Genomic DNA, 21,206 nt, shown 5'->3' on the forward strand with positions numbered 1-21,206 from the left:
GAACTCCCTGGTGGATCTTCACTTTGTCGCACTTCATAAAGCTTTTCCTGGCTCTGCTCTCTTAGATTTTCCTGCACTGTGGTGTGGTGTAGCCGACGATGGTGACAGCCCCGGTTTATTCTATCAGGGGTTAAAAGCTTGTCTCCACTTCTCCTCTGGGGTTTCTGTAATAACCGTGACATTGCCTGGAATTGCAATATCGGTGTTTAAACAGTCAAGCAATTAAATTCCAAGTTCTAGAGACTGACTTGTGAGACGGAGTTTGGCTGAACAGCTTTAAATAGTATGTATTTATGTGTATTCATCAGGCAAGGAGAGGCAGCCCTGCTGTACAGTACTTTGTAATAGACAGAGATAGAAATCTGCCTTCATGCTCTAAACATTTTAGCAGACAACCTTTACATGTTGTCCCACTTTGAAAAGTGTTTCTCCGAAAATGGCGCTGTGGAGTGCCTCATTTATCATCTCTTGGTGATGCCATGTTAATTTTTCCCCCTACTAGCCTGTGCATCTGTAAGTCTGGCCAGGTTCTTTCTGCTTCATGCATCATCACCAATAAAGACACTGTCAGCAAAATGCTTCCCTACACCTTTTCAAACTCACAGTCCACAATTTATGTCTACATTCGTATCCATGCAAATTTAATGCTTTCCTTAGAGACCACAAAAGTACAAATTAGTACATAATTTGAAGATAATGGGATTTCCCAGGTTGTCTTCTAATTGATACTTGATGATGCCTCAATCAGAAAAGAATTCATTTTTCTGCCCAAGGTTTATTTTGGCCCTGTGAGGTTCCAGCAGTATCAGGTCGTAAGAACTTTTTTTGACATGCAGTCAAATGTACGTGGCTACATACAGATCAATGACTATAGAGTGACATTTTTTACATAATTTCTTTCAAGACTTGGTCTCTGTCTTGTAAAGTTTGAGTGTTCCAGACCCATAGGCAGAGGCATAGGACAACTTACATGCTTCACTTGAGCATTCACTCATGTCTTCTGCTGTTCGAAGGGCCACTCTCTTGGTAGAGTTGTATGAAAATCAGTCTAATTGTCTCAGAGAAATTAAAGTTCATGTATTTTTTAACTGATGAGAAAACTTCTACTCAGAGTTTCTGTTATTCTTACATAGTGAACACCTCTGCTGCATATTCCAATCTGTGTTGCACATTGTCATGCTTCCATAAGTTAGAGAAAGGACATATACTATGGATAAGTGAAGGGAAAATTTTGTAGTTCACCATTGTCTTAGTTTTATTAATTGGCAAAACTTCTACGTAATGGTACTGAGTGTACAACTTCTTGGCCATATGATATCAGTGGATCTGCAGCTACTTGATGGAGTGCAATAATGCTAAGACTGGCTCCAGAAATGAAGGTCATTTTTTCCTAATGACTTTATTTAATCATCTTAGTGTTTGAGTTGCCTGCTCAACTGACATTACCACTGATGAAATTAGTGCAAAAATTTATTCTTGTCACTGAGACAAGAAGATAATTCTGAATATCATTCAAATGTTCTCCATGAGACTTTTTTCCTTCTATCTATTCAACAACTCAGGAAGTCCAGTGGGCCTGAAAAGTTAGTATCAGTCACGATCTTGCACACTCGTTTTTTCTTACTGAGAGAAGCTCTGTGGAGTATGATGGGCATCCATTTTAAAGCAGAGCAGTGTAGAGTGTTTTCTGATTGCTTCTCAGGGCAGTAGCAGCTTGTCCTAAAATAAGAACTTTGACTCTAAGAGAATATAGTCCTCAATTCACAAGATATGTGACAAAGCCCTACTAAGATCATTGGGCACTCACATTTTCCTTTTCAAATTGGTCCTGAAAAAACTCCGCTAGTGACTCGTCAGCTAAGGCATGGTTTTGCATCTCTTTTCTATAATCCATCTAATGGCTAAATGCATAGTAGATCAAATTTTGTTTCTAGCTAAACCCATAGTACTTTGATTGTAACCAGAGTCTTAATCCACATGTGTAGAAGCAGATATAGGACCAGAATGTGATTCAGTACAATGTCTTCCCAAACACTGAAGGATTTGCAAACAAGAACAAAATTTTCTTCCGCTGTGCACGTTTAATGAAGGATAAATAAGGGTAAAATGAACAGCTATTATCAAACCGCTTCTTTGTGCATGAACAATATTGACAGTTGTGTTTTTCCTGGTTTAAAACTCAATATATGATTTAAGCTTCCCTTTGTCTCATTTCTCCTTTGTCTTTTTGTTCTGTTTTTCTTTTTAGACTCGAAGTGAAGCAGCGATGACAGTTTTAAGTGGGCATGTAGTCGTTTGCATATTTGGAGATGTTAAATCTGCTTTGATTGGATTAAGAAATTTAGTGATGCCATTACGAGCCAGCAACTTTCACTACCATGAACTCAAACACATTGTGTTTGTGGGTTCACTTGAATACCTGAGAAGGGAATGGGAGACACTGCATAACTTCCCCAAGGTTTCAATCTTGCCTGTAAGTCCAAAGCCATATTATTGATACTTTGTTATTTAGGACACCAAGTGGACAGATTCATATTGACTTTGATCTTAGGGTTTTTTACTTTTGTCTACTTATAGGCCTGAGGACTTAGATTTTCCCTTTACTGTGTCTATGAAAACACAGCCCTGTGAGACCTTATTAGAAGATACTTGCTGCAGTGTTCGGTTCCTCATCATCCTCACCGGATGAATTTCAGCTGCCATCAAATGTATTAGCTGTGTTATATATCGAACATTCACTGTAGTGCACTGCATGTAGCCAGTTCTGATGTTGTGATTTCCCTGACAGAATGACAGTAGTTATTTATGACATTATTTATGTATTTATACCTACAAAACCTTTGAAAAAAATTATTGTTACTCTATCTACATAATATCTATCTATATTCATAAAAACTTCCTGTAGGCTGGCCTACTTTATAAGGAACATTGTCATAGCATTTCAGTTCAGAGTCCTACCATACTCATGTATGGAAGTATGGCAAAACCTGACCCTTTTGAAATCGATGAAAAGCTCCTATTGATTTTAGTAGGGACAACCACTAAAACCACAATTCAGAGGTCCTTTTTCTCCTATATATCATTATCATTCACTCGTGTGCCCAAAATGTAGAAACATGAGCTCTGGGACAAACAAATGAAGCCCTCCAAGCTAGTGATCTTAGGTGGTCATAGCTATTAAATGACCCACAAAGATGTAGGCAGAAGGGAAACGAGCCCACAGTGTAAGTATGAAGGAGAATGCTCTGTACGTTACAGAGTAAAGTTAGTTTGTATGTTTTTGTCAGAATGAAAAATTATGAATTTACCAGTTCTTAACGATTACATTTCAGCATTAAAACTAAATAAATCAATGATGAATATAACCTAAACTGAATAATTGGGAAAATAGCTATAGAATGGAAAGACTGCCTTCACTTCTGATTAATTCAGGCTGTAGGTCTTTGTTACTGTAAATGCAGTTTTAGTGTTAGCCCGTGGCTTTTTTCCTGTAAACTGATCCAACAGATGGTGTCACAAGATTCTCTGCTGTCACAAAAATGGTGTCAATATCAGATTTGGTCAGTTAATATCCTCCTCTTCCTGCCAATCCCTTTTAATTCCAGTCACTGTGAAGGCTAAAGACTGAGGAATCGGAATTAAATTAATAATATGTTAAACTGTGGAGCAGAATAGAAGCCAGCTACTACTTCCAAACTATCCAGTATATAATGTGTATCCATTATTATAATGCATATTTATAAAGTTTCGATTCTGAATTCTGAAGAGGCATTAAGGAAATACACCACCTTTACATTCCCCAATCAGTTTGCACCCAAATTCAGAAGAGTTTTGGACTAATTTCAAGTTAAACAGCTTAAATAGTTAGTTAATGCACCTTTAAAAATACAGAATATGTAAAGAAATTGTATCTTACACAGTAATCAAGGGTGCTGAAGACCACACAGACTTTATTACTGCTTTTTCTTCTTTTTTTTTCAGCCTATCTGGTTCAAAATGGCCATACAAAGTTAAAAATATTAGCATTATTCTGATCTAATTATACTAATCCAAAAGTCTACTAAAGTTTCTGAGATCATACTGGTAGGAATCATGTGGTAAAGGGAGGCCACTCAAACTCATTTCCTACTTGTCTGTGCTTTGGTTCACGAGGTAAAACTTGCTGCTGATATCTGATGGGGATGTGGTTACAGCTGAATATAAAAACATTTGTTCTAGTTTAAAAAAAAAGTGGAAATTTCATTTAAAGTCTGTATTAAAAGAGGCATTTAAGCTGCTGAATAAGCTCTTAAAAAGTAGGCAAATGCCAATTTTAAATATCCTCAGGCAGCCTTAATTCTGTCCCTTTGCATAAAATAATTAGGAGTAAGCCTTTAATTAATTACATGATTGCATATTATTTTTCCCCACAGGAATCCTGCTTCATTTGGTGCACAGTACAGACACAAAGGGCAGAATTAAGGTGGCAGGAATAATCATATCCTAATTTTTGAGTACTTTATAACTAAATCATATCTGTTCAATATATACTGTTTTCCACAAGGTTTCATGCCTCAAATTATTGAAACTAACGTGGAATAGTGAGGCTGGTATCTGAAACTAGATGGCAATCACTGAATAAGAATTGAGCTCTGCCTTCACTTTGTGCATTTTAAATTCACTTTTGCATTGAGTATTCTCAGTGGAGTTCAGGAGACGTTCACCATGAGTGATTAGGAGACGGAAGAGTAGGGTCTTGACTCGGTTTTATGAAAGTCGCTGTGTGACAAAGGGGCAGCTTAGTTCCTCATCATCATTAGGGTTTTTGGGTACCAAACTATAGGAGGCAGCAGAGCAGAATCTAGTTTCCATAAAAAAATCTTTTTTTTCCTGGACCTCGCAGCCCCTGTGACATACACTTAATATTCTATGACTAGAGATGTGGACTGTTGGATGTGAAAGGCAAGTGTTATCTTTAAACAAAACATAATGGGTTAAGTGTCATGTCTCGTTTGTGTTAACTATGAAAAAACCCACGGACTACCACAACATTTCATTTTAATTATTGCATTCTCTGATTGAGAATGTGGAAGCAGGGAATGTTGCATGAGTTGTGCTCATTAAGATAAAGTTGTGCTTCTGTTTCAAAGGGTTTAATCACACAACTTTGAAGATCAGTGTGTTTTTCTTCTAGAAGCACCAAAAACATGCATTGAAAAGGATTAACCTTTTCTGTGTATTGCTTCAGGTAGAAAAAAATAGCTTTATCCTGATTGCATTTCAAATGTGTAAGACACATAATGCTTTCCTCTTTAAATTGCTATTCTTTTGCCCAAGACCATTGTGACTTGGTAGTAGATAAATAGACATTAAAAACACACCCCTTGTTATTTTCAGAGAGCCAGAGGTTCCCACATGATAGCAACTTAAATCAAGACAATTTCAAGTCACTTATGAGATGTAGAATGCTGGCATTATTCCTGTTTCTTGTTTGTTAGTAATAGCTTGACTGAGTATTGAGACTGAACCTAAAATGCTGCTATCAGCACCAACTACCCTTTAGATTAGCACACATCTCCTATTCCCTGGCACATAGTTAGACCAGCTTAATGTCAGAGCATAAAAAAGATACTTGTTAAATAATTTCCCAAAGCTCCTTCTCAATCTTTAATTTGTTTTTCTTTTTTTCCTCTCCTGCCTGCCCCTCCCCTTTTTTTCTCTGTGCCGAAGGGTACACCATTAAGTCGGGCTGATTTAAGGGCTGTCAACATCAACCTCTGCGACATGTGCGTTATCCTGTCAGCCAATCAGAATAATATTGATGATGCTTCGCTGCAGGACAAGGAATGCATCTTGGCGTCACTCAACATCAAATCTATGCAGTTTGATGACAGCATTGGGGTCTTGCAGGCTAATTCCCAAGGTAAGGACTGCCCTATAATACTTCTCTGCAGTGCCTACAGGGGACAGGACCTGGCAGGAAGAATATCCCTCACTCAGTAATTCAAAGAGCCCTACATCAGCTTGCTTGACAGTTAAACCTGCTGATTGGTATGATGGCTTTTAAAGGGACAGTCACCTAGTTTCTCTGCTACATCACAAAGCATATCTGGCAAAGGAAAAATGAATGAACATGAAACTAGCGTTTTTTCTCATTTTAAAATTTTCCTAAAAAATATATAAAGTTATTGCTTTCTCACCCTGCCCTGTTCTGCAGCTTTCTTACCAGGGCAATTGCTGTTATATAGCCAAAGCTAAGTCATACTCACTTTGGAATACCTGAAGCCTCTGTCTAACAAGATTTCTTTTTTATGTAAAGCACATTGCAATCACAGAGAAAAAGAGCTGAGTAGTACAAGCCAAAAAGAAAAATAAAAAGAACAAGAATTTTAAATTGTCTTTATAGTTCCTGTGCCTTCTTGCTCAAAAAGCCACTTAGAATTAACTGAAAGCTGATTTCTTCCCATGGTTTGACATGTACTCGTCCCATTTAAGGACATTGAACAAAATCCGTCAGTCTTTGCTGAGAGTAGGGAACTGTTTCATAGGCAGCCAAAGGCTATTTTACACCAACTGTGCCTGTGTAAAGCAGCTTCAAAGCAGTCATAAGCACCCTGGCAAAGACCATCAGTGTAAAAACAATCATCTTGCCATCCCTGAAGGGTCCTCCAGCTTATGCAGCTGAAGTCCTACCTTTGATAAACCTATTAAGTGCTGCAGTAAATATTCCCTCTGGATCTAGTCCTGCTATAAATGTAGGTGTAGAAAGGATAGTGCTTTTGTCTGCAATTTCCCCATGAGCCTGACCTAGACATAGTTTTCCCTCAAGTTCTGTGAGAACTAAGATTAAGTTCAGTTTTTCCTCTTTGCACTCTAATCAGGAAATAGGAATTATGAGCCAAAAATCAGCTTGGGTGTAACTTGTTGAATACGGAAACTTCTTGAAAAATTCTTTCTTAGAATCATCTTTCTTAGTTCTCTGAATATCAAGTAGATTTAGAGAAGAACAAGAAGGAAGTGTTTTTTCAATCCCATGGGTGTTTGAAGTTTCAAATCTGTGGTCTGGAAGCAACACAACCCCAAATATTTTAGCGTTCTTCCCTTAAAAAATTGTGAGACTGACTTGCTCACACTATGATAACTTATAGTCATGATTAGGAAACTCATTGCAGAAGTGGAAGACAGGCATTGAGTTTCCTTGTTTTGCTGGAAACAGTCCCCCATTTAGACCTGGGATTTGAAATTTTATATCTCAAAACCAAATGTGTACTTTCACTATCAGGCTATTGGCTATTCTTTGGTGGGTCTCTCTCAGTCTCCTATCACACATGTAATTAAAATCATCAAGAAATAGAATCTGTTTGTCTCGCCCCTTTCCTCCCTTCTTTCCTGTTCTTGAGCACGAGCAGTCTGAGAGAATTTCCTTCTTCTGCCTTTGCTCAGAGGTTAGTGATATTTCCAACACTTGGCTGTTGTATTTTACCTCTGGGAGTACACTGGATCTTAGACCATCCCTGAATGAGGATGGAAAAACCTACCAATATCACAGTCTTGTGCACCACAGGAACACCTGTCATTTTTTACTCGCCATCCTCAGAGGAATTCAAGACCTGACTGCATAAAGCCCTGAAGAACATAATCTGACCTCTTAACTGACCCTGCTTGGAGCAGGAAGTCAGACTAGAGACCTTCTGATGTCCCTTCCAGCCTGAATTGTTCTATGATTCTATAATATCCAGGTTGCTGCTACAGCATAGCCCCTATAGGTCAGGAAGCGTAGACTGGGACCATGGTCCAAATCCCTTCAGCCCTATTCAATGTTGCTGATGCAGAGAAGCAGAGGCACAATAGGTTAGCACATAGAAATTTTGGACATTTCTTCAGGTAAATATCAGTCTGCAAGTCAAAAAAAAGGTGAGCCTTTCTGTAGCTTTTCTGGGGAAACAAGGCATAACATAAGGCAGGTAACCAGCAGCCTAACTGACTAGGGAGGGGTTCTTCTAAAACCAGTTGCTTCAGAAAATAATTTTCTTCCCAGTAAATTCTCTGCTTATGGTATCCACAACTCCTGAATTGGTTGCATTGCTTTCAGTACAGTAAATTTTCTTGAAAGACCTTGAATACAGTGGTTAGACTGTCAGAAACAATTAGATCAATAGATAGCACAAACTTTACTGGAAGTTATATCCAATGTGACACTTTTGTCTATGAAATGCAGCTTTAAAGTACGGAGGACACAACTATCATGGGAATTATATAAACCAGGTGATTCAACTTTTGCTGGTCAACAAGCAGCGTACTAGAACCACCTCACAGGTCCTTGCTGGCAATTAAGTACCTTTATTTACAGAGCAAGTTGTCATTTTACTTTTGCTTAAACATTTGTGTATTATTTGACATTCTTACTTATCCTTAACACATTAGTACAAACCTTAAGTATTGCCAATCTGAATTTTTCTAGGTCTGAATGTATGATTTTGAATTAAAACATTGCTCACCAACACCATCCCTTGAAAAAGTGTTCTGTGCTGTTCTTTTACGTGACTCTTTTATGTGATCATAGGAAACACTGACATTAGAAAATCTGGGTGTGTGGAAGAATGTCATTTGACCTGTGACAGGGTGTTGAAAAGAGAAGAAACAAAACAAAATATGTGAACAGCCTGAGAAACATATGGGCTAAGCTGTGAGATTTTTGGTGAGGGAATTAACAGTGAAATCTTACCCTTGCTATTCTAAGTAATAAGCTAGTATAATTCTGTAGTCACTAAGCAGTGGAATCTCATATGAAAACCTGATATATAATTTATGTTTATGACTCTGAAAAAGAAAAAAAATTACAGTCATTTAATTGATAGGTTATTGAATGGACAAGGATCTTTCCAGTTTTCATCCGTGATTATTTCACTCCCGCGTCAGACAAAAGATGGCACCAGTACAAGAGGATGCAAATTTATTTAACCATCAGAGAAGCCATAAGAGAAACCATAATCATTGGCCAGTGCTGAAGTACAGGGCCATACCTATAACTCCTTTGTTCTAAGTTGGTAGCAGAAAAAGAACCCACAAATTTGGGGATTTCATTCCCTTTTCCCCAGACCCTCACCCTCGTAACCTACTTTAACACCAAAGTCACTTCTAGTCCTAGGCATAGAAACATTCACCGCTAGCCAACCTTCTATATCCATCCAAACATGTCCTTTCCAAACAGGGACATAGCGTTGCACCAACAACTGAACCCAGATGCAATCTGAGAGGAAAGGCCTTGTAAAAGAAACAGGAGGGTGGACATATGACAGTAAGGCTTCCTGATAGGAAAAGTTCTGTAACAATAGGATCACCGATTCCCAATGGATTAAGTTAACTGCTGAAAGAAAGTCTACTGAATTAATCTGGTTTATATCAACAAAGGATTTTCTCATTACTAGTTCAAGATGAACTTAATACTCACACAGCAGCTCTCATACAGGAACAAAGACTTGCTAGTGTCTCCTTATAGTGTTAAAATATTCCCAGGCTTTTGGACTGGGTAGCATTAATTATCTGGACCTTCTATAAGTAGTGTGACAACACTTTTGTCCTCTAGTCTGCCTGCCTTGAGTCCTGTCTGATCCTGCCAGAATTGCATCTTAACCAACCGGAGTGCTCTGCCTTGACCTTCTGAAGAAGAAAAAATAGCTCACAGTTCCAAGGCACAGAAGAAAGAAAAATATTCTGGACCAGAGCTACAAAGGACCCTGGAGCACCTAGAGCAGATGACAGTAAACTATCTAAGTTGTCAAATCTATGTTCATCATCAGCTGTCTAGCAGCATATGACCAAACACATGACTACACAGAACTGTGAATGGAAACAAGGTGCCTTCCTTCGAAGGAAAAGCTTACTGTTCTGGAAGGATTTGCTAGTCTCCTTTCCATAAAATGTGTAATTCTACTCAAAAAGAACAAGAAACTCTTTCAAATTGGACCTGAGTTGTTGAGAGCTCTCATGTTGAAAGCATTCTCATGGCTGTCTGCATTGAACGTTTCAAAGCTGACTGGGCAACTCCTTAGGCTCACTAGAGGTTAGCGGTGCAGACTCTCATGTTCTGAAAATGAGCTTTTGGAAATCATCAGGGCAGTTTGTTGGCTTTGAGAGACCTAGATTCCAAGGACAGAAAGGCCAAAGTGTATCCCACTGAAGCCGCAGCAAACTATCGCTTTCATTAAGATATCTCAGCTTCTGAGATACAAAATGCTGTAAAGTCAGAGCTTGGCCCACCTCTTCACAAAATGACTCATATACTCGGTCAGATGTCTTATTTGTGACAAGGGAAGTCCCGTTTTTATTTTGCAGTTCCTTTTATAGATGTTGATTGTCTTCCTAGAAAGGTTTGTAAAGAGGTATGTTTATGGTGGAGAAAAAAAGTCACCCTCAGATACTGGAGATTTGTTTTTATTGTCCCTTGATCCTTCCTGATTCTCATTCTGTCCCCTCAAATACAAAGTGACATTATTTTATCATAGAATCATAGAATAGTTTAGGTTGGAAGGGACCTTTAAAGGTCATCTACTCCAACCCGCCTGCCGTGGGCAGGGACATCTTCAACTAGATCAGGTTGCTCTGAGCCCCGTCCAACCTGACCTTGAATGTTTCCAGGGATGGGGCATCTACCACCTCTCTGGGCAACCTGTGCTAGTGTTTCACCACCCTCATTGTAAAAAAGTTCTTCCTTATATCTAGTCTAAATCTACCCTCTTTTAGTTTAAAACCATTCCCCCTTGTCCTACCGCAACAGGCCCTGCTAAAATGTTTGTCCCCGTATTTCTTATAAGCCCTCTTTAATTACTGGAAGGCTGCAATAAGGTCTCCCTGAAGCCTTGTCTTCTCCAGACTGAACAACCCCAACTCTCTCAGCCTTTCCTCATAGGAGAGGTGTTCCATCCCTCTGATCATTTTTGTGGCCCTCCTCTGGACCAGCTCCAACAGGTCCATGGCTTTCTTGTGCTGAGGGTTCCAGACCTGGATGCAGTACTCCAGGTGGGGTCTCACCAGAGTGGAGTAGAGGGGCAGAATCACCTCCCTCGACCTGCTGACCACGCTTCTTTTGATGCAGCCCAGGATATGGTTGGCCTTCTGGGCTGCGAGTGCACATTGCCAGGTCATGTCCAGCTTTTCATCCACCAGTACCCCAAGTCCTTCTCGGCAGGGCATCTAACCAATTCGTCATCCACTGGACAGTCCACCCATCAAATCCATATCTCTCCAGTTTAGAGAGAAGGATGTTGTGGTGGACCATGTCAAAAGCCTTACAGAGGTCCAGACAGATGACATCTGTAGCTCTTCCCCTGTCCACTCATGTAGTCACTCCACCATAGAAGGCCACTAGGTTGGTCAGGCAGGACTTGCCCTTAGTGAAGTCATGCTGGCTGTCTCGAATCAGCTCCCTGTCCTCCATGTGGCTTAGCATAGCTTCCAGGAGGATCTGTTTCGTGATCTTCCCAGGCACAGGGGTGAGACTGACTGGCCTGTACTTCCCTGGGTCTTCCTTTTTTCCCTTTTTAAAAATGGGGGTTATGTTTCCGCTTTTCCAGTCAGTGGGAACTTCATCGAACTGCCACGACTTCTCAAATATGATGGATAGTTCATTATCATGAAGTATTTTGGAGAGAAGACCAAAGAATATTAGATCCATATTAAGCATTTGTACTCCCTAGCCATAACATTTTTCCAAAGCACCCAGGAAGATTGAGTCTGGGATGGGCTCTGCCTTGGCAGTTACGTTGGGAGAGCTGCAGTAATTCTCCTTTCCCTCATTCTGTTGACCTTTCCATCCTTTCTTCTTCAAGTAGCACCTATTGACTGGCCCCATTTAGTTTTTCATGTTTCTTGTCTTTTTTTTCCAGAGTCGTACATTGTGGGAATTTTACTTGTTGTTTTACCCACCAGATGAACAGGGCCCAACACAAAATATTTTTCTTCAGTTGTAACTAAAACTGCTATTTGGCTTTCTTCCCAAAAACCCAGAAAGACAATTATACTTAACTGTTTAGAGATTTATAAATACTGTACCAGAGTAGCCTCTGGGTAGTAACTTTAGATATCCAACTCAATAATTTTCCTTTATTGGATAGTGATTTAGATCTTATTTTGAGTCCTATATAATAAGAGCAGTACATTTCATTAAAAAACACTTACTAAACAATAAAGAAAAGCGATCTTATGGCTCCAAGCAGGTCTAAAGTACAGAAAGGGGAGGCTGTATAGTAACATTTTTTCTATGGACATTACAAGACAGATCACAGTACAGCAGGGTAGATGTATTTCAGCATAGTAACAATTGCAGCTGTTTTCTGAATGACTTCAACTTATGAGAATTTTCCCTAGGAACACTATTTCAACACATGTGAGATCTTTTTAAGGCTTCCATTTACAGTTTTTGTAATAGATCCTCCAACGAGAAAGAATAAAAAGAAAAAAAATAAAGAGGGGATGAACTCCTGGGTAATACATCTCATACATCATGGCAGGATTCTTCTGGGGAAAATCCTATAAAATCAAGTAAACATACTCAGAATTTTACACACTGACTTTCAAGTGTAACAGATTACACAAGCTAAAATAACCTTGTACAAGTTTAGTTTCATTTGATCCAGTTCCTTTAAAAATCACTTGTGGCTTCATCATCATTTTTTGTTGGAGCTGGCTTAAACTTCGATTGAAAGGACAAAAGCAGATAGCCACTGAGTTTCATTAGATTTATTTCATAGTCTGTTGATTAATTCTTAAATTATTGCAATTTTTCGTGGACTCAGTCTCGCAATCTGCTGCAAGAAATTTCCTATTAAAACGAATTTGAGATGTACATTCTATTGAGTTTGCAGGTAATATATATTCTTTTTCACCTCTACTAATTAATAGTTCTTGATTGTTTTATCTCTGAAATGTTAGCAAAAGAGAGAGAACAACAATAGTATTATCAAGATTGGAAATGAAAGAAAATTCTTAAGTAAGGGGAAAGGATAAATACTGTCTGAAATGCTTGGTTAGCAAAGGTTTTGTGTCACTTTCAGAGATAACTGTATTGTAGTGTTCTTAGAGATGTTTATTGTAAGTTCAAAACAATAGTTTTATTCCTGAAAGAGGGTTTTTTCGTGAATGTTGAATATTATTTCTCTTATTTTATAGTCATAAGATAAAGTTTTTAAGTGAAGATTTCAAAATATAGGGTTTGATAATCATAGATGCAGTTACTTTTTAGGCTGTTATGGAATTCAATATTCTGTGGCAACTCCAGCACTCTTTCCTATGCTTAATTTGTTACATTACATGAAAATGTAGAAATAACGAGCCTTACTTTCAAATACAGAAAATCAAACTCTACTTAAGCCAACTAAATAATTTCAGAGTTTAAGGAGTTACTTAACCTCCTTAGGAAAGCATGTAAGTAAATGTAGAATATTAAATATAGATGTAATATTAAAAAAAAAATGAATAGTGCTGGCAAAAAGTGAAAGATTTGGGGTAGTTTTTTTAAGTGTCAAAGCGAGCTATGACACTAACTTTAATCTTTTAAACACTTAGATTCCTATGTGTCTTTGCAAATCAATGTAATTTAGGCTACAGAATGCTTGTTATACTTAAAGATAGCTCATAATTTCCTAAATCACATAGATGTTTTGAAAAATTTTATCCTAGACAATATCACTCCTGCCAGTCACATTTGCAAAAATGGCAAGTATTTTGCATTTGACGTCAGGGTTATTGGTTTGTCAGGATTGATAGTTTAGTGTAGGGGTTACACCCTATTAAGGATGTTTTCATGGTATGTGTTTCTGAATGCTCCTTGTGTTTTTGCTAGCATTGGTTGTTGTAAGTGACAAAAATAATAATCCAATTAACAAAATTTTCTACTTGGTTGGTTGGTTATTGTTTAACTAACTGAATTTTGAAATGTTTGTTGTAGTTCAGTTTCATTATTATTTTTCAAAACAAAGTCTGACCATCCTAAGTAATTAAGTTAATAACTGAAAAATGAGATAAGGGTATCCTAACTTCCCAGCACGTGTCCCACATCACCATTTGCTCACAAAAATATCCAATTTTTGAAGATCAGGTCACTGTGATAAATAACTCAGTGCTACCTTTTTGCAACATGCACATAATTTCTTATCCTGCTGAACCAGATGGATCAGCTGATAGCTGTTATTTATTTTATGGTAGCACACTGGAGCTCTAGATGGGATTAAGAGCTTGTTGTCATAGTCCTGATATATACAAGAATAAAATATGGCCTTTGCCCTGGCAAGTTTACAATCTGATGCCTTGCTTGTTCCAAAACTTAAGTTATGTGCTCAATGTTATACAGGTTAATAAATCTCTCTGACTTCAGTGAAACTATCCACCTGTGTAAAGTTAGATTATGTGCAAGTCTTTGCAAGATTTGGACTTTAATAAACTAAAGAGGCTGGGTGGGAGAGAGGCTGTTCACTTAACTTTGTTTCCTGTGCTATAGAATCCATCTATGTCAGGAGTCATCCCCTTCTGTCAAACAGGACCTTGCTAGCCTTCCAGCCTTCACAAGAAACCTTTCAGAGAAAAGTTCCCACGCAGCACCGTTTGCATTTCTTGTATTTTCCTTGCAGCTGGACGCTAACATTAGCTGCTGGAACTTACACACACGGAGAAGTTTCCTCTCTCTCTCAAAGTTTTCCTAGGAAGAGAAAAAAACTATTAAGAAAAGAGGTTTTCATTTCTGTTGCTTATAAACAAAAAATGTGTTGGGGAATGGCTGGAGAGACACGTTTCTTTGACAGAATTTCAGTATTTGAGAAATGCTGCAAAGTCTTAGCCCAAATACCTTCAAGCTTTCACAATTGCCTCTTTCTCCTCTGCTTTCAAGAAACCTTCTGCTTCAGCCAGAGAAAGATAAAACCAGGCAAAGGAGGTAGATAGTACAGTACATCAAGCACGTGATTTCACACTTAAATATATTTAACCATCCCAAGACTGCTATAAATTCATGGTGACTCTATGTTATTATTATTTGCTGTTCAACATCTTGAAAGCAAACCCCCTATTATGAAGGGGTACTATTTTGTGCATTTCTGATGCTGAGGAATAAAAAAAATCCCGCTCTTTTTATGAGCATTAATTATACACCAGGCAAGGAAGCAATTGCCTCTATGTTATGAAATATTAAATCAAAATGCTTCCTGTTCCCAGATGTCCCAGAGATAAATACAGCAGTATTTTGAAGCCCCACTTGGAGCTGTTTTGCCTGCAAATTTATAGTTTTGTCTCCATTTTCAGAAAACCCTGTTTTATGTGAAGTATAGCACTCTTGGTAGTTTTTAAGGAGCAAACTCCTCTGGAGTTGCCTATGTAGGCAACAACTCTTATGTAGATTGCACACAAGGGATCTGAAGTTGAAAGGCTCCTTTAAGATGACAAATGGGTTGAAAGTGTTATTGTCTTTGATTGCATGCCTTACATCATCTGTATGTAGGAATAAGAGAGCTATACTTTATCTTTAGCCATTTTATAAATATTTAAGTCCTTATAGTTGCCTAAAGATATTAAAGCATATTTTACAGTAGTTGGAATATAAATATTATATATAGCACAAGATACCAAAGTAGTTTAATGAATTCATAATTTTCTGTTCACTTTTATTGGAATGTGTTTTATGTTCCAAAACTTCCATTTAAAGAATAGGAGACCATTCTGCTCCCTGACAAGATGTGGGCCAATAGTGAATGTTACCAAGGTTGCTTTAAATGATGATATGGGACTTCAATTAGCTAGAAGAAAGGGAACATGGGTATTAGAATGTACTACACCAATCTCTGTGTTTTAACTTTAAACAAAGTCTTTTTGAAGAAACTATTTGGGTTTTTTTAAGTCTTTAAGAAACTGTAAGGTGTTTTGCTTCTCTGTCTCTGTATTTTTTAAAAGTTCTTAATTGCAGAAGGAGATACATATCTAGATCCAATTATATATGAGTAAATTTTTTAAAATTTGAAGTTTAATTTATAAAATAACCAACCATAAAATCTTGTGACATTAAATGTATAAAAGGTCTGTATTTCATGGCCCCTTGAATACAAAGGTGTGTTGAGGTTATAACTGTGAATCTTTCAAATTCCTATCAAATTAAAAAAAAAATTCTTTTTAATATTTCACAGTTTCACTGTTTCCCAGTAGGAGTCCATGCTGGGTAATGCTTGCTAATTACCCACAACAAAAGTAGACACACAATGCTGGTAAATTACCTGACCCTTTGCATTTTAATGAGACAACAAGGAGTTCATGAAGTGATGTTGTTTCAGTGGTTAATGATGTCAGCAATGTTGTAATTGTAGGCTGAGGCACATTAGCTGCACAACCACATGTAGGAAGGGTTTCTCTCGACAAGCCCTTTGGAGAATAGAACAGGGTATTATCATTAAGCCTATGTCATTTGCATGCTGCTAATCACTTACTTTATTATCTTGTGTATCCATTGTCTTTCTTTAATTGCTCTTTAAATGAAAATTAAAAATAGTTCCAATGCCCACGATACTTGTGATAGCATCTTGATTATGAAGATAACTTCAAGAAAATGGAACATATAGATAATATATTACAGGATTACAACATAGTTTGAAAGTTATATACCATAGCAGGCAGCCTCATGAGCGTAATTCTGGTATCTCTCTTTGCTTCAGAATGTATTGTTTGTTTAATAAATGGTTATTTATATGCATAAAAGTGGCTGTTTTTTTTTAAAGGACATACATGAATTCGGAGATCAGTGTCACTCGGTTTGCTTTAGTGTGGAAGAGATACAAAGCATCAATATCCAGCAGATTCCAGCAGTTTAATAACGTTACAGGAGAAAGCTAAATTTTAGTTCTTTGTTCTTTCCAGTTAAATCCTAGTCTGTGATGTCCATTGTAGAAAAGCAGAATCTAACACTTGCTAGTGAGTTGCAGAACTTTGACAGCTTTAGGGTAAAACTTACAAAATAGTTGGCATTCTTTTATTTAGACAGACCTGTTGATTTTTAAGTTTGACATGGTTAAATTTGAGGCAGGCCAGACTTTCCATAATAGGCAGTCTCTAAAAACTTGGTAGCTTCTTGTTATCAAGAACCTTCCAAACCTTTCAGCATCTGCAGAGTTGGATATGCAGGCTGAACTGGGGCACTACCTTCATTTGAAAATCAATACTGCTGTGCTCCTAATAATGTATTTTTGCAGCTTTTCTTTTTAACATCTGAACAAGCCAAACCTGAAAAAGTAAATCTATGAATTTTGCAAATGGTATGGTAGGAATTTTTATTGAAGGAAGAAGGATAAACTTTGTTCTTGACTAGTTATTGTGATTTATTTTTATTCAACACACCCCAATAAGATTACGGTTACTGGGAATTTTCGTACTGACTTTTTTGGATACAAGATTAAGATTATGTAAAATTTCTGTAATGTCATAGGAATATCTGATCGTTTGCAAACTTTTCTTAGAGCTTTAAAGTAGATCCCATGAAAGTATAATTGAGATTGGACGTTTCATATTGATTTGAGGTTTGGTTGCTGGTTAAATTTTGTATTCAACTTTAAATGTCAAATACTTTCAGTACTAATACAAGAGCATGATTACTGGTTAGTAGTGAGAGGCGAAGGATCTCTACAGTGTAACAGCATATATATTTTCTGTAAGTTTGACTTCACAGAGTTTTTGCTTAAATGCATAGGCAGGATTATAATGTGATTGGATGTCCTCATAGGATTTCCTATCTCTCCCAAGTTTATGTCAGTCTGCTTGTTCCGTGACTTAGAATGAGTCTCCAAGTGAGGGCAAAGACAGCCAGACATTTTTGAAATAACTCCTTCTCTAAAAACAAAGGAGAGGTTTCACTGGAATTGGACAGTGTCATGTGGGGGCTGAGAAAACGTTGGTGGAATTGTTTCTTGTTTGTTTTAGGACAGATGGATTGGATTAATAACCCTACAGTTATAGGAGATATTCTTAAGGACAAATGTTCCATTAGTCACAAGTGTGAGCTTGCTCAAAAACAGTTTATGCTATAACCAAAATTAAATTCAGAAAAGGTACTTGAATGATTTTGTTTAGCATATTAAGCTGTATATTTTAGAAACTATATCTGTTGTAAATCCTCAATAATTTGTATTGTTCCCATTCTAACTTTTCATGTGTGAAGAAGATGTCTTCCTAGAACAGTAACTTCAAACTTTTCAGAAATAAGTTCAGCTATATAAAAAAATCCCTATTGAATTGATTTATCTAATCTACCCTGGCTTGAAATCAGTGTTTGACAACTGCTTAAAATAACATTTTGGTGAACTCTTAAAGGACAAATATCAAAAAGATTTTTCCATGTAACTCCAATTTAGCAACCTTGCTATTTCCAGTTTAATAAATGTGCCTAAGCAAACAGATAAATCTCAGATACTCTGTTATATCCTAGTTGGTTTCATTGCCTGCCCCTTGCTACCAAATCTTCTTGAGAGTTCATAAAAAAGGGATATTGCCACAAAATCTTGGAAAAGGATTCCTTGAAGTATGACATTCATGGAGTTTTTAAACACAGATTTGAAGTCTTATTTATAACATTTTCTTAGCCAGACATGTGGCATGTAAAGTAATGTTTCCATTGTCAACTGCTCTTGTTTATTTTTAGTGTCTAGCACTACAGTAATTTTACTAAAAACTAATGAAAATTGCAGACTTTTTGTTTTTAAATTTCATTATTAGGTATTGATAAGCCTCGTGTGAGACCTAACATTCATGAAAGGGAATAAATGTCCTCATCTTTTTTCTTGTCAAACAGTAGAGACCAAGTTGATAGCTAGCAATGTGGAAAGGACTGCGAGTGTTTCCTTCCAGGTGTTCATGAGAGGGTGGACTGGGGATTGAAGACCTCTCTGCTCTCCCTTGCTGATCAGTGAAGGGAGGCAGGGGACAGCAGTGCCTTCCTGAGCTTTTCCTCCAAGACTAGTAACTCTCTTGACTCGTTTCTTCATAGGATTCCCTTCATGTGAGTCAAAGCAGGAGCTACCCTTTGGTAAGCAATGGGAAGTCTGTCAGGAGAAAAAGGTGGGGAAGTGCTTATGCAAAGTATCTCATGATGCACATTTCAAAATACTCTCCTTGCAAGAGAGAGAAGTGATTCTGCTTACTTGCTCAAGAAGTGCAACCTTACCTTTGTGACTCCCAGGTTTATCAACATTTGAGAATTTGATTATTATCAACTCTTCAATTAAATCTTCCATTCAGTTCCTGAGTGGCAATGTAAACTCTGTCTGTCTGGACATATCTTCCATTTTGAGTGAGACAGCTGTAGACTGAATTATATAGACAAAGAGGGTGCTTCTTAAAATCTGGAATATATCTTGATTTTTTTTTTTTTATTTTATGGTAATGTGCTTTGCAGTGTCAAATGTAAATAGGCCTTAAAATTTATCTGCAGATTTATATTTCAGATTGGCCTTGCCCAAAACTACAGATTCAAACTTCTTAAACTACCTGACTACCTACAAAAATCCACATTGCAACTTTAATATTTATTCTTAGAATCTGATCAAATAACAAGAAATAGACTAAAGACTCTCAGAAATATTAAAAACCCCTAGTTGAAAGGACAGCTATTTTCACTGATATTGGCGCTAATAAAATTCAAACAAGGAAGTAAACGTATTTTTTATCAACCCATTTAACTCTCCAGTAAATAATAATAGGTAGGAAAGTTAATGTGTTGTTTAAGTGTTTATAGAGGTTATGCCATTTTTAAATCCAACAGTAGTATTTAGATGCGTGAATGACAGTAAATAGTCAATATAATGCTGAAAAGTAAAAAAAAAACCTGCTTGCTAGAAGTTTTCAGTATGACTGCACTGGATACCACGGCATATATTTTATGGTTGCCACTTAATTTTCACTACTTAAAGAATACCACATTACATTTTACTGCTATCATTGTCTTTACCAGCTTGGTTGCTAGTGTAATGGGTTTTGGATCCCATATATAAATAAAATAAATATGGAGCTGGTGTAGAGACACTTCTGCTGGTACTTCTTTAAATATAAAAAGACATTTGAACTGTGCAAGGCAGGCAAAACACTTAAAGATTTTAGTAAAAGCTCTAATAGAATAGTATGAGTCATTCTATCATGATAATGAGTTACTTTTCTTTCTAAGATTAATATCGACTGAAGAGGGGAAAAACTGTGAGCCAAAATAATGCAAACTTAGCAATGGAAAGTTCATTTTTTCTTAAGAGCAGACAGTACTTCACTGGTTTTGTGTATACTTTTCCTTTTTTCTTGATACATTTGAGCAAATTATCTGTCTATTTACACTGATGGCTGTATGCTTTGAATATTCTTCCCCTCAGAATGGCCATCAGAGGCGTAAGTTGCTTTCTGGCTTCTTGATTCTGGATTCTGTACTGATTAAAGCAGAGGTTTCCAAACTTTACAGATTGGGTACTAGCAGTCGTATCACTGCTGTTCTTCAGGCAGTTGTGTCTACACAACCTTAGGTATAATTAGTAGCTAATATATTGCTACTGGTATATCATTCAAGAATATACAATTAGAGAACTACTTCGGAGTCATCCTGATTCTGTAACTGCAATTTCTATTTAGAATTTTTTTTTTAATGTGAAAAAAGAGAAGTAGAAAGAAAAGGAAATCTTCATTGTCTGTATATTTCCAGTCAGTCAAGAGTAATTGCAATAAGTTAGCCAATTTTAATATTTGGTAGGCCTATATTGAAACTGGAATAGAATGTGGCATAATGCATATGTGACATATAAAACAGGGATAATATTACGAGCTGAACAGAGTATAAGGCTGGTTTGATGTGTTAGCCATTCCTGTGAACTTCAGTATCAGAGGGTTGACATTTCTTTTAATGGAAGTACTTTCTGGAGCTACTTACCTTCCTATTATGTTATCGTGCATGGCAGGGATGGTTTTCATACTGGCCGGTAACACCAATAATTCTGAAGTGCAAATGATTGTGCTGATGGGATGATGTGCGTGTTTTGAAAATATACTCCAAGCCCTCGGATGGTGTTTCCTTATTCCCATTTCAAATTGGGCACCATAAGTTATTTGCAAGGCTCAGATTAAACTGCAGCAGGGATGTGGTAAGCTACCTGTTTGGATCAGAAGGGTTTTGTTTAAAGAAATATACAAATACTCCTTAGGTGATTATCATTCCCCACAATGGTAGCTGC

The 21,206-nt window shown here is 37.2% G+C and overlaps 1 protein-coding gene across 10 annotated transcripts in view; it reads left to right on the forward strand.

Annotated features, from left to right (window-relative positions):
• Positions 1 to 21,206, forward strand: part of KCNMA1 (potassium calcium-activated channel subfamily M alpha 1) — a 526,570-nt gene that overhangs the window by 467,372 nt on the left and 37,992 nt on the right. For all 10 annotated transcript variants that reach the window (XM_075154402.1, XM_075154386.1, XM_075154389.1 and 7 more), the window contains 2 exons: positions 2,249 to 2,473; positions 5,710 to 5,902. In XM_075154402.1, the coding sequence (XP_075010503.1) occupies positions 2,249 to 2,473; positions 5,710 to 5,902 (418 nt within the window). The remainder of the gene's footprint in view (positions 1 to 2,248; positions 2,474 to 5,709; positions 5,903 to 21,206) is intronic.

The sequence above is a fragment of the Calonectris borealis genome, chromosome 7 (assembly GCF_964195595.1).
Source record: "Calonectris borealis chromosome 7, bCalBor7.hap1.2, whole genome shotgun sequence".
Taxonomy (NCBI): Eukaryota; Metazoa; Chordata; class Aves; order Procellariiformes; family Procellariidae; genus Calonectris; species Calonectris borealis.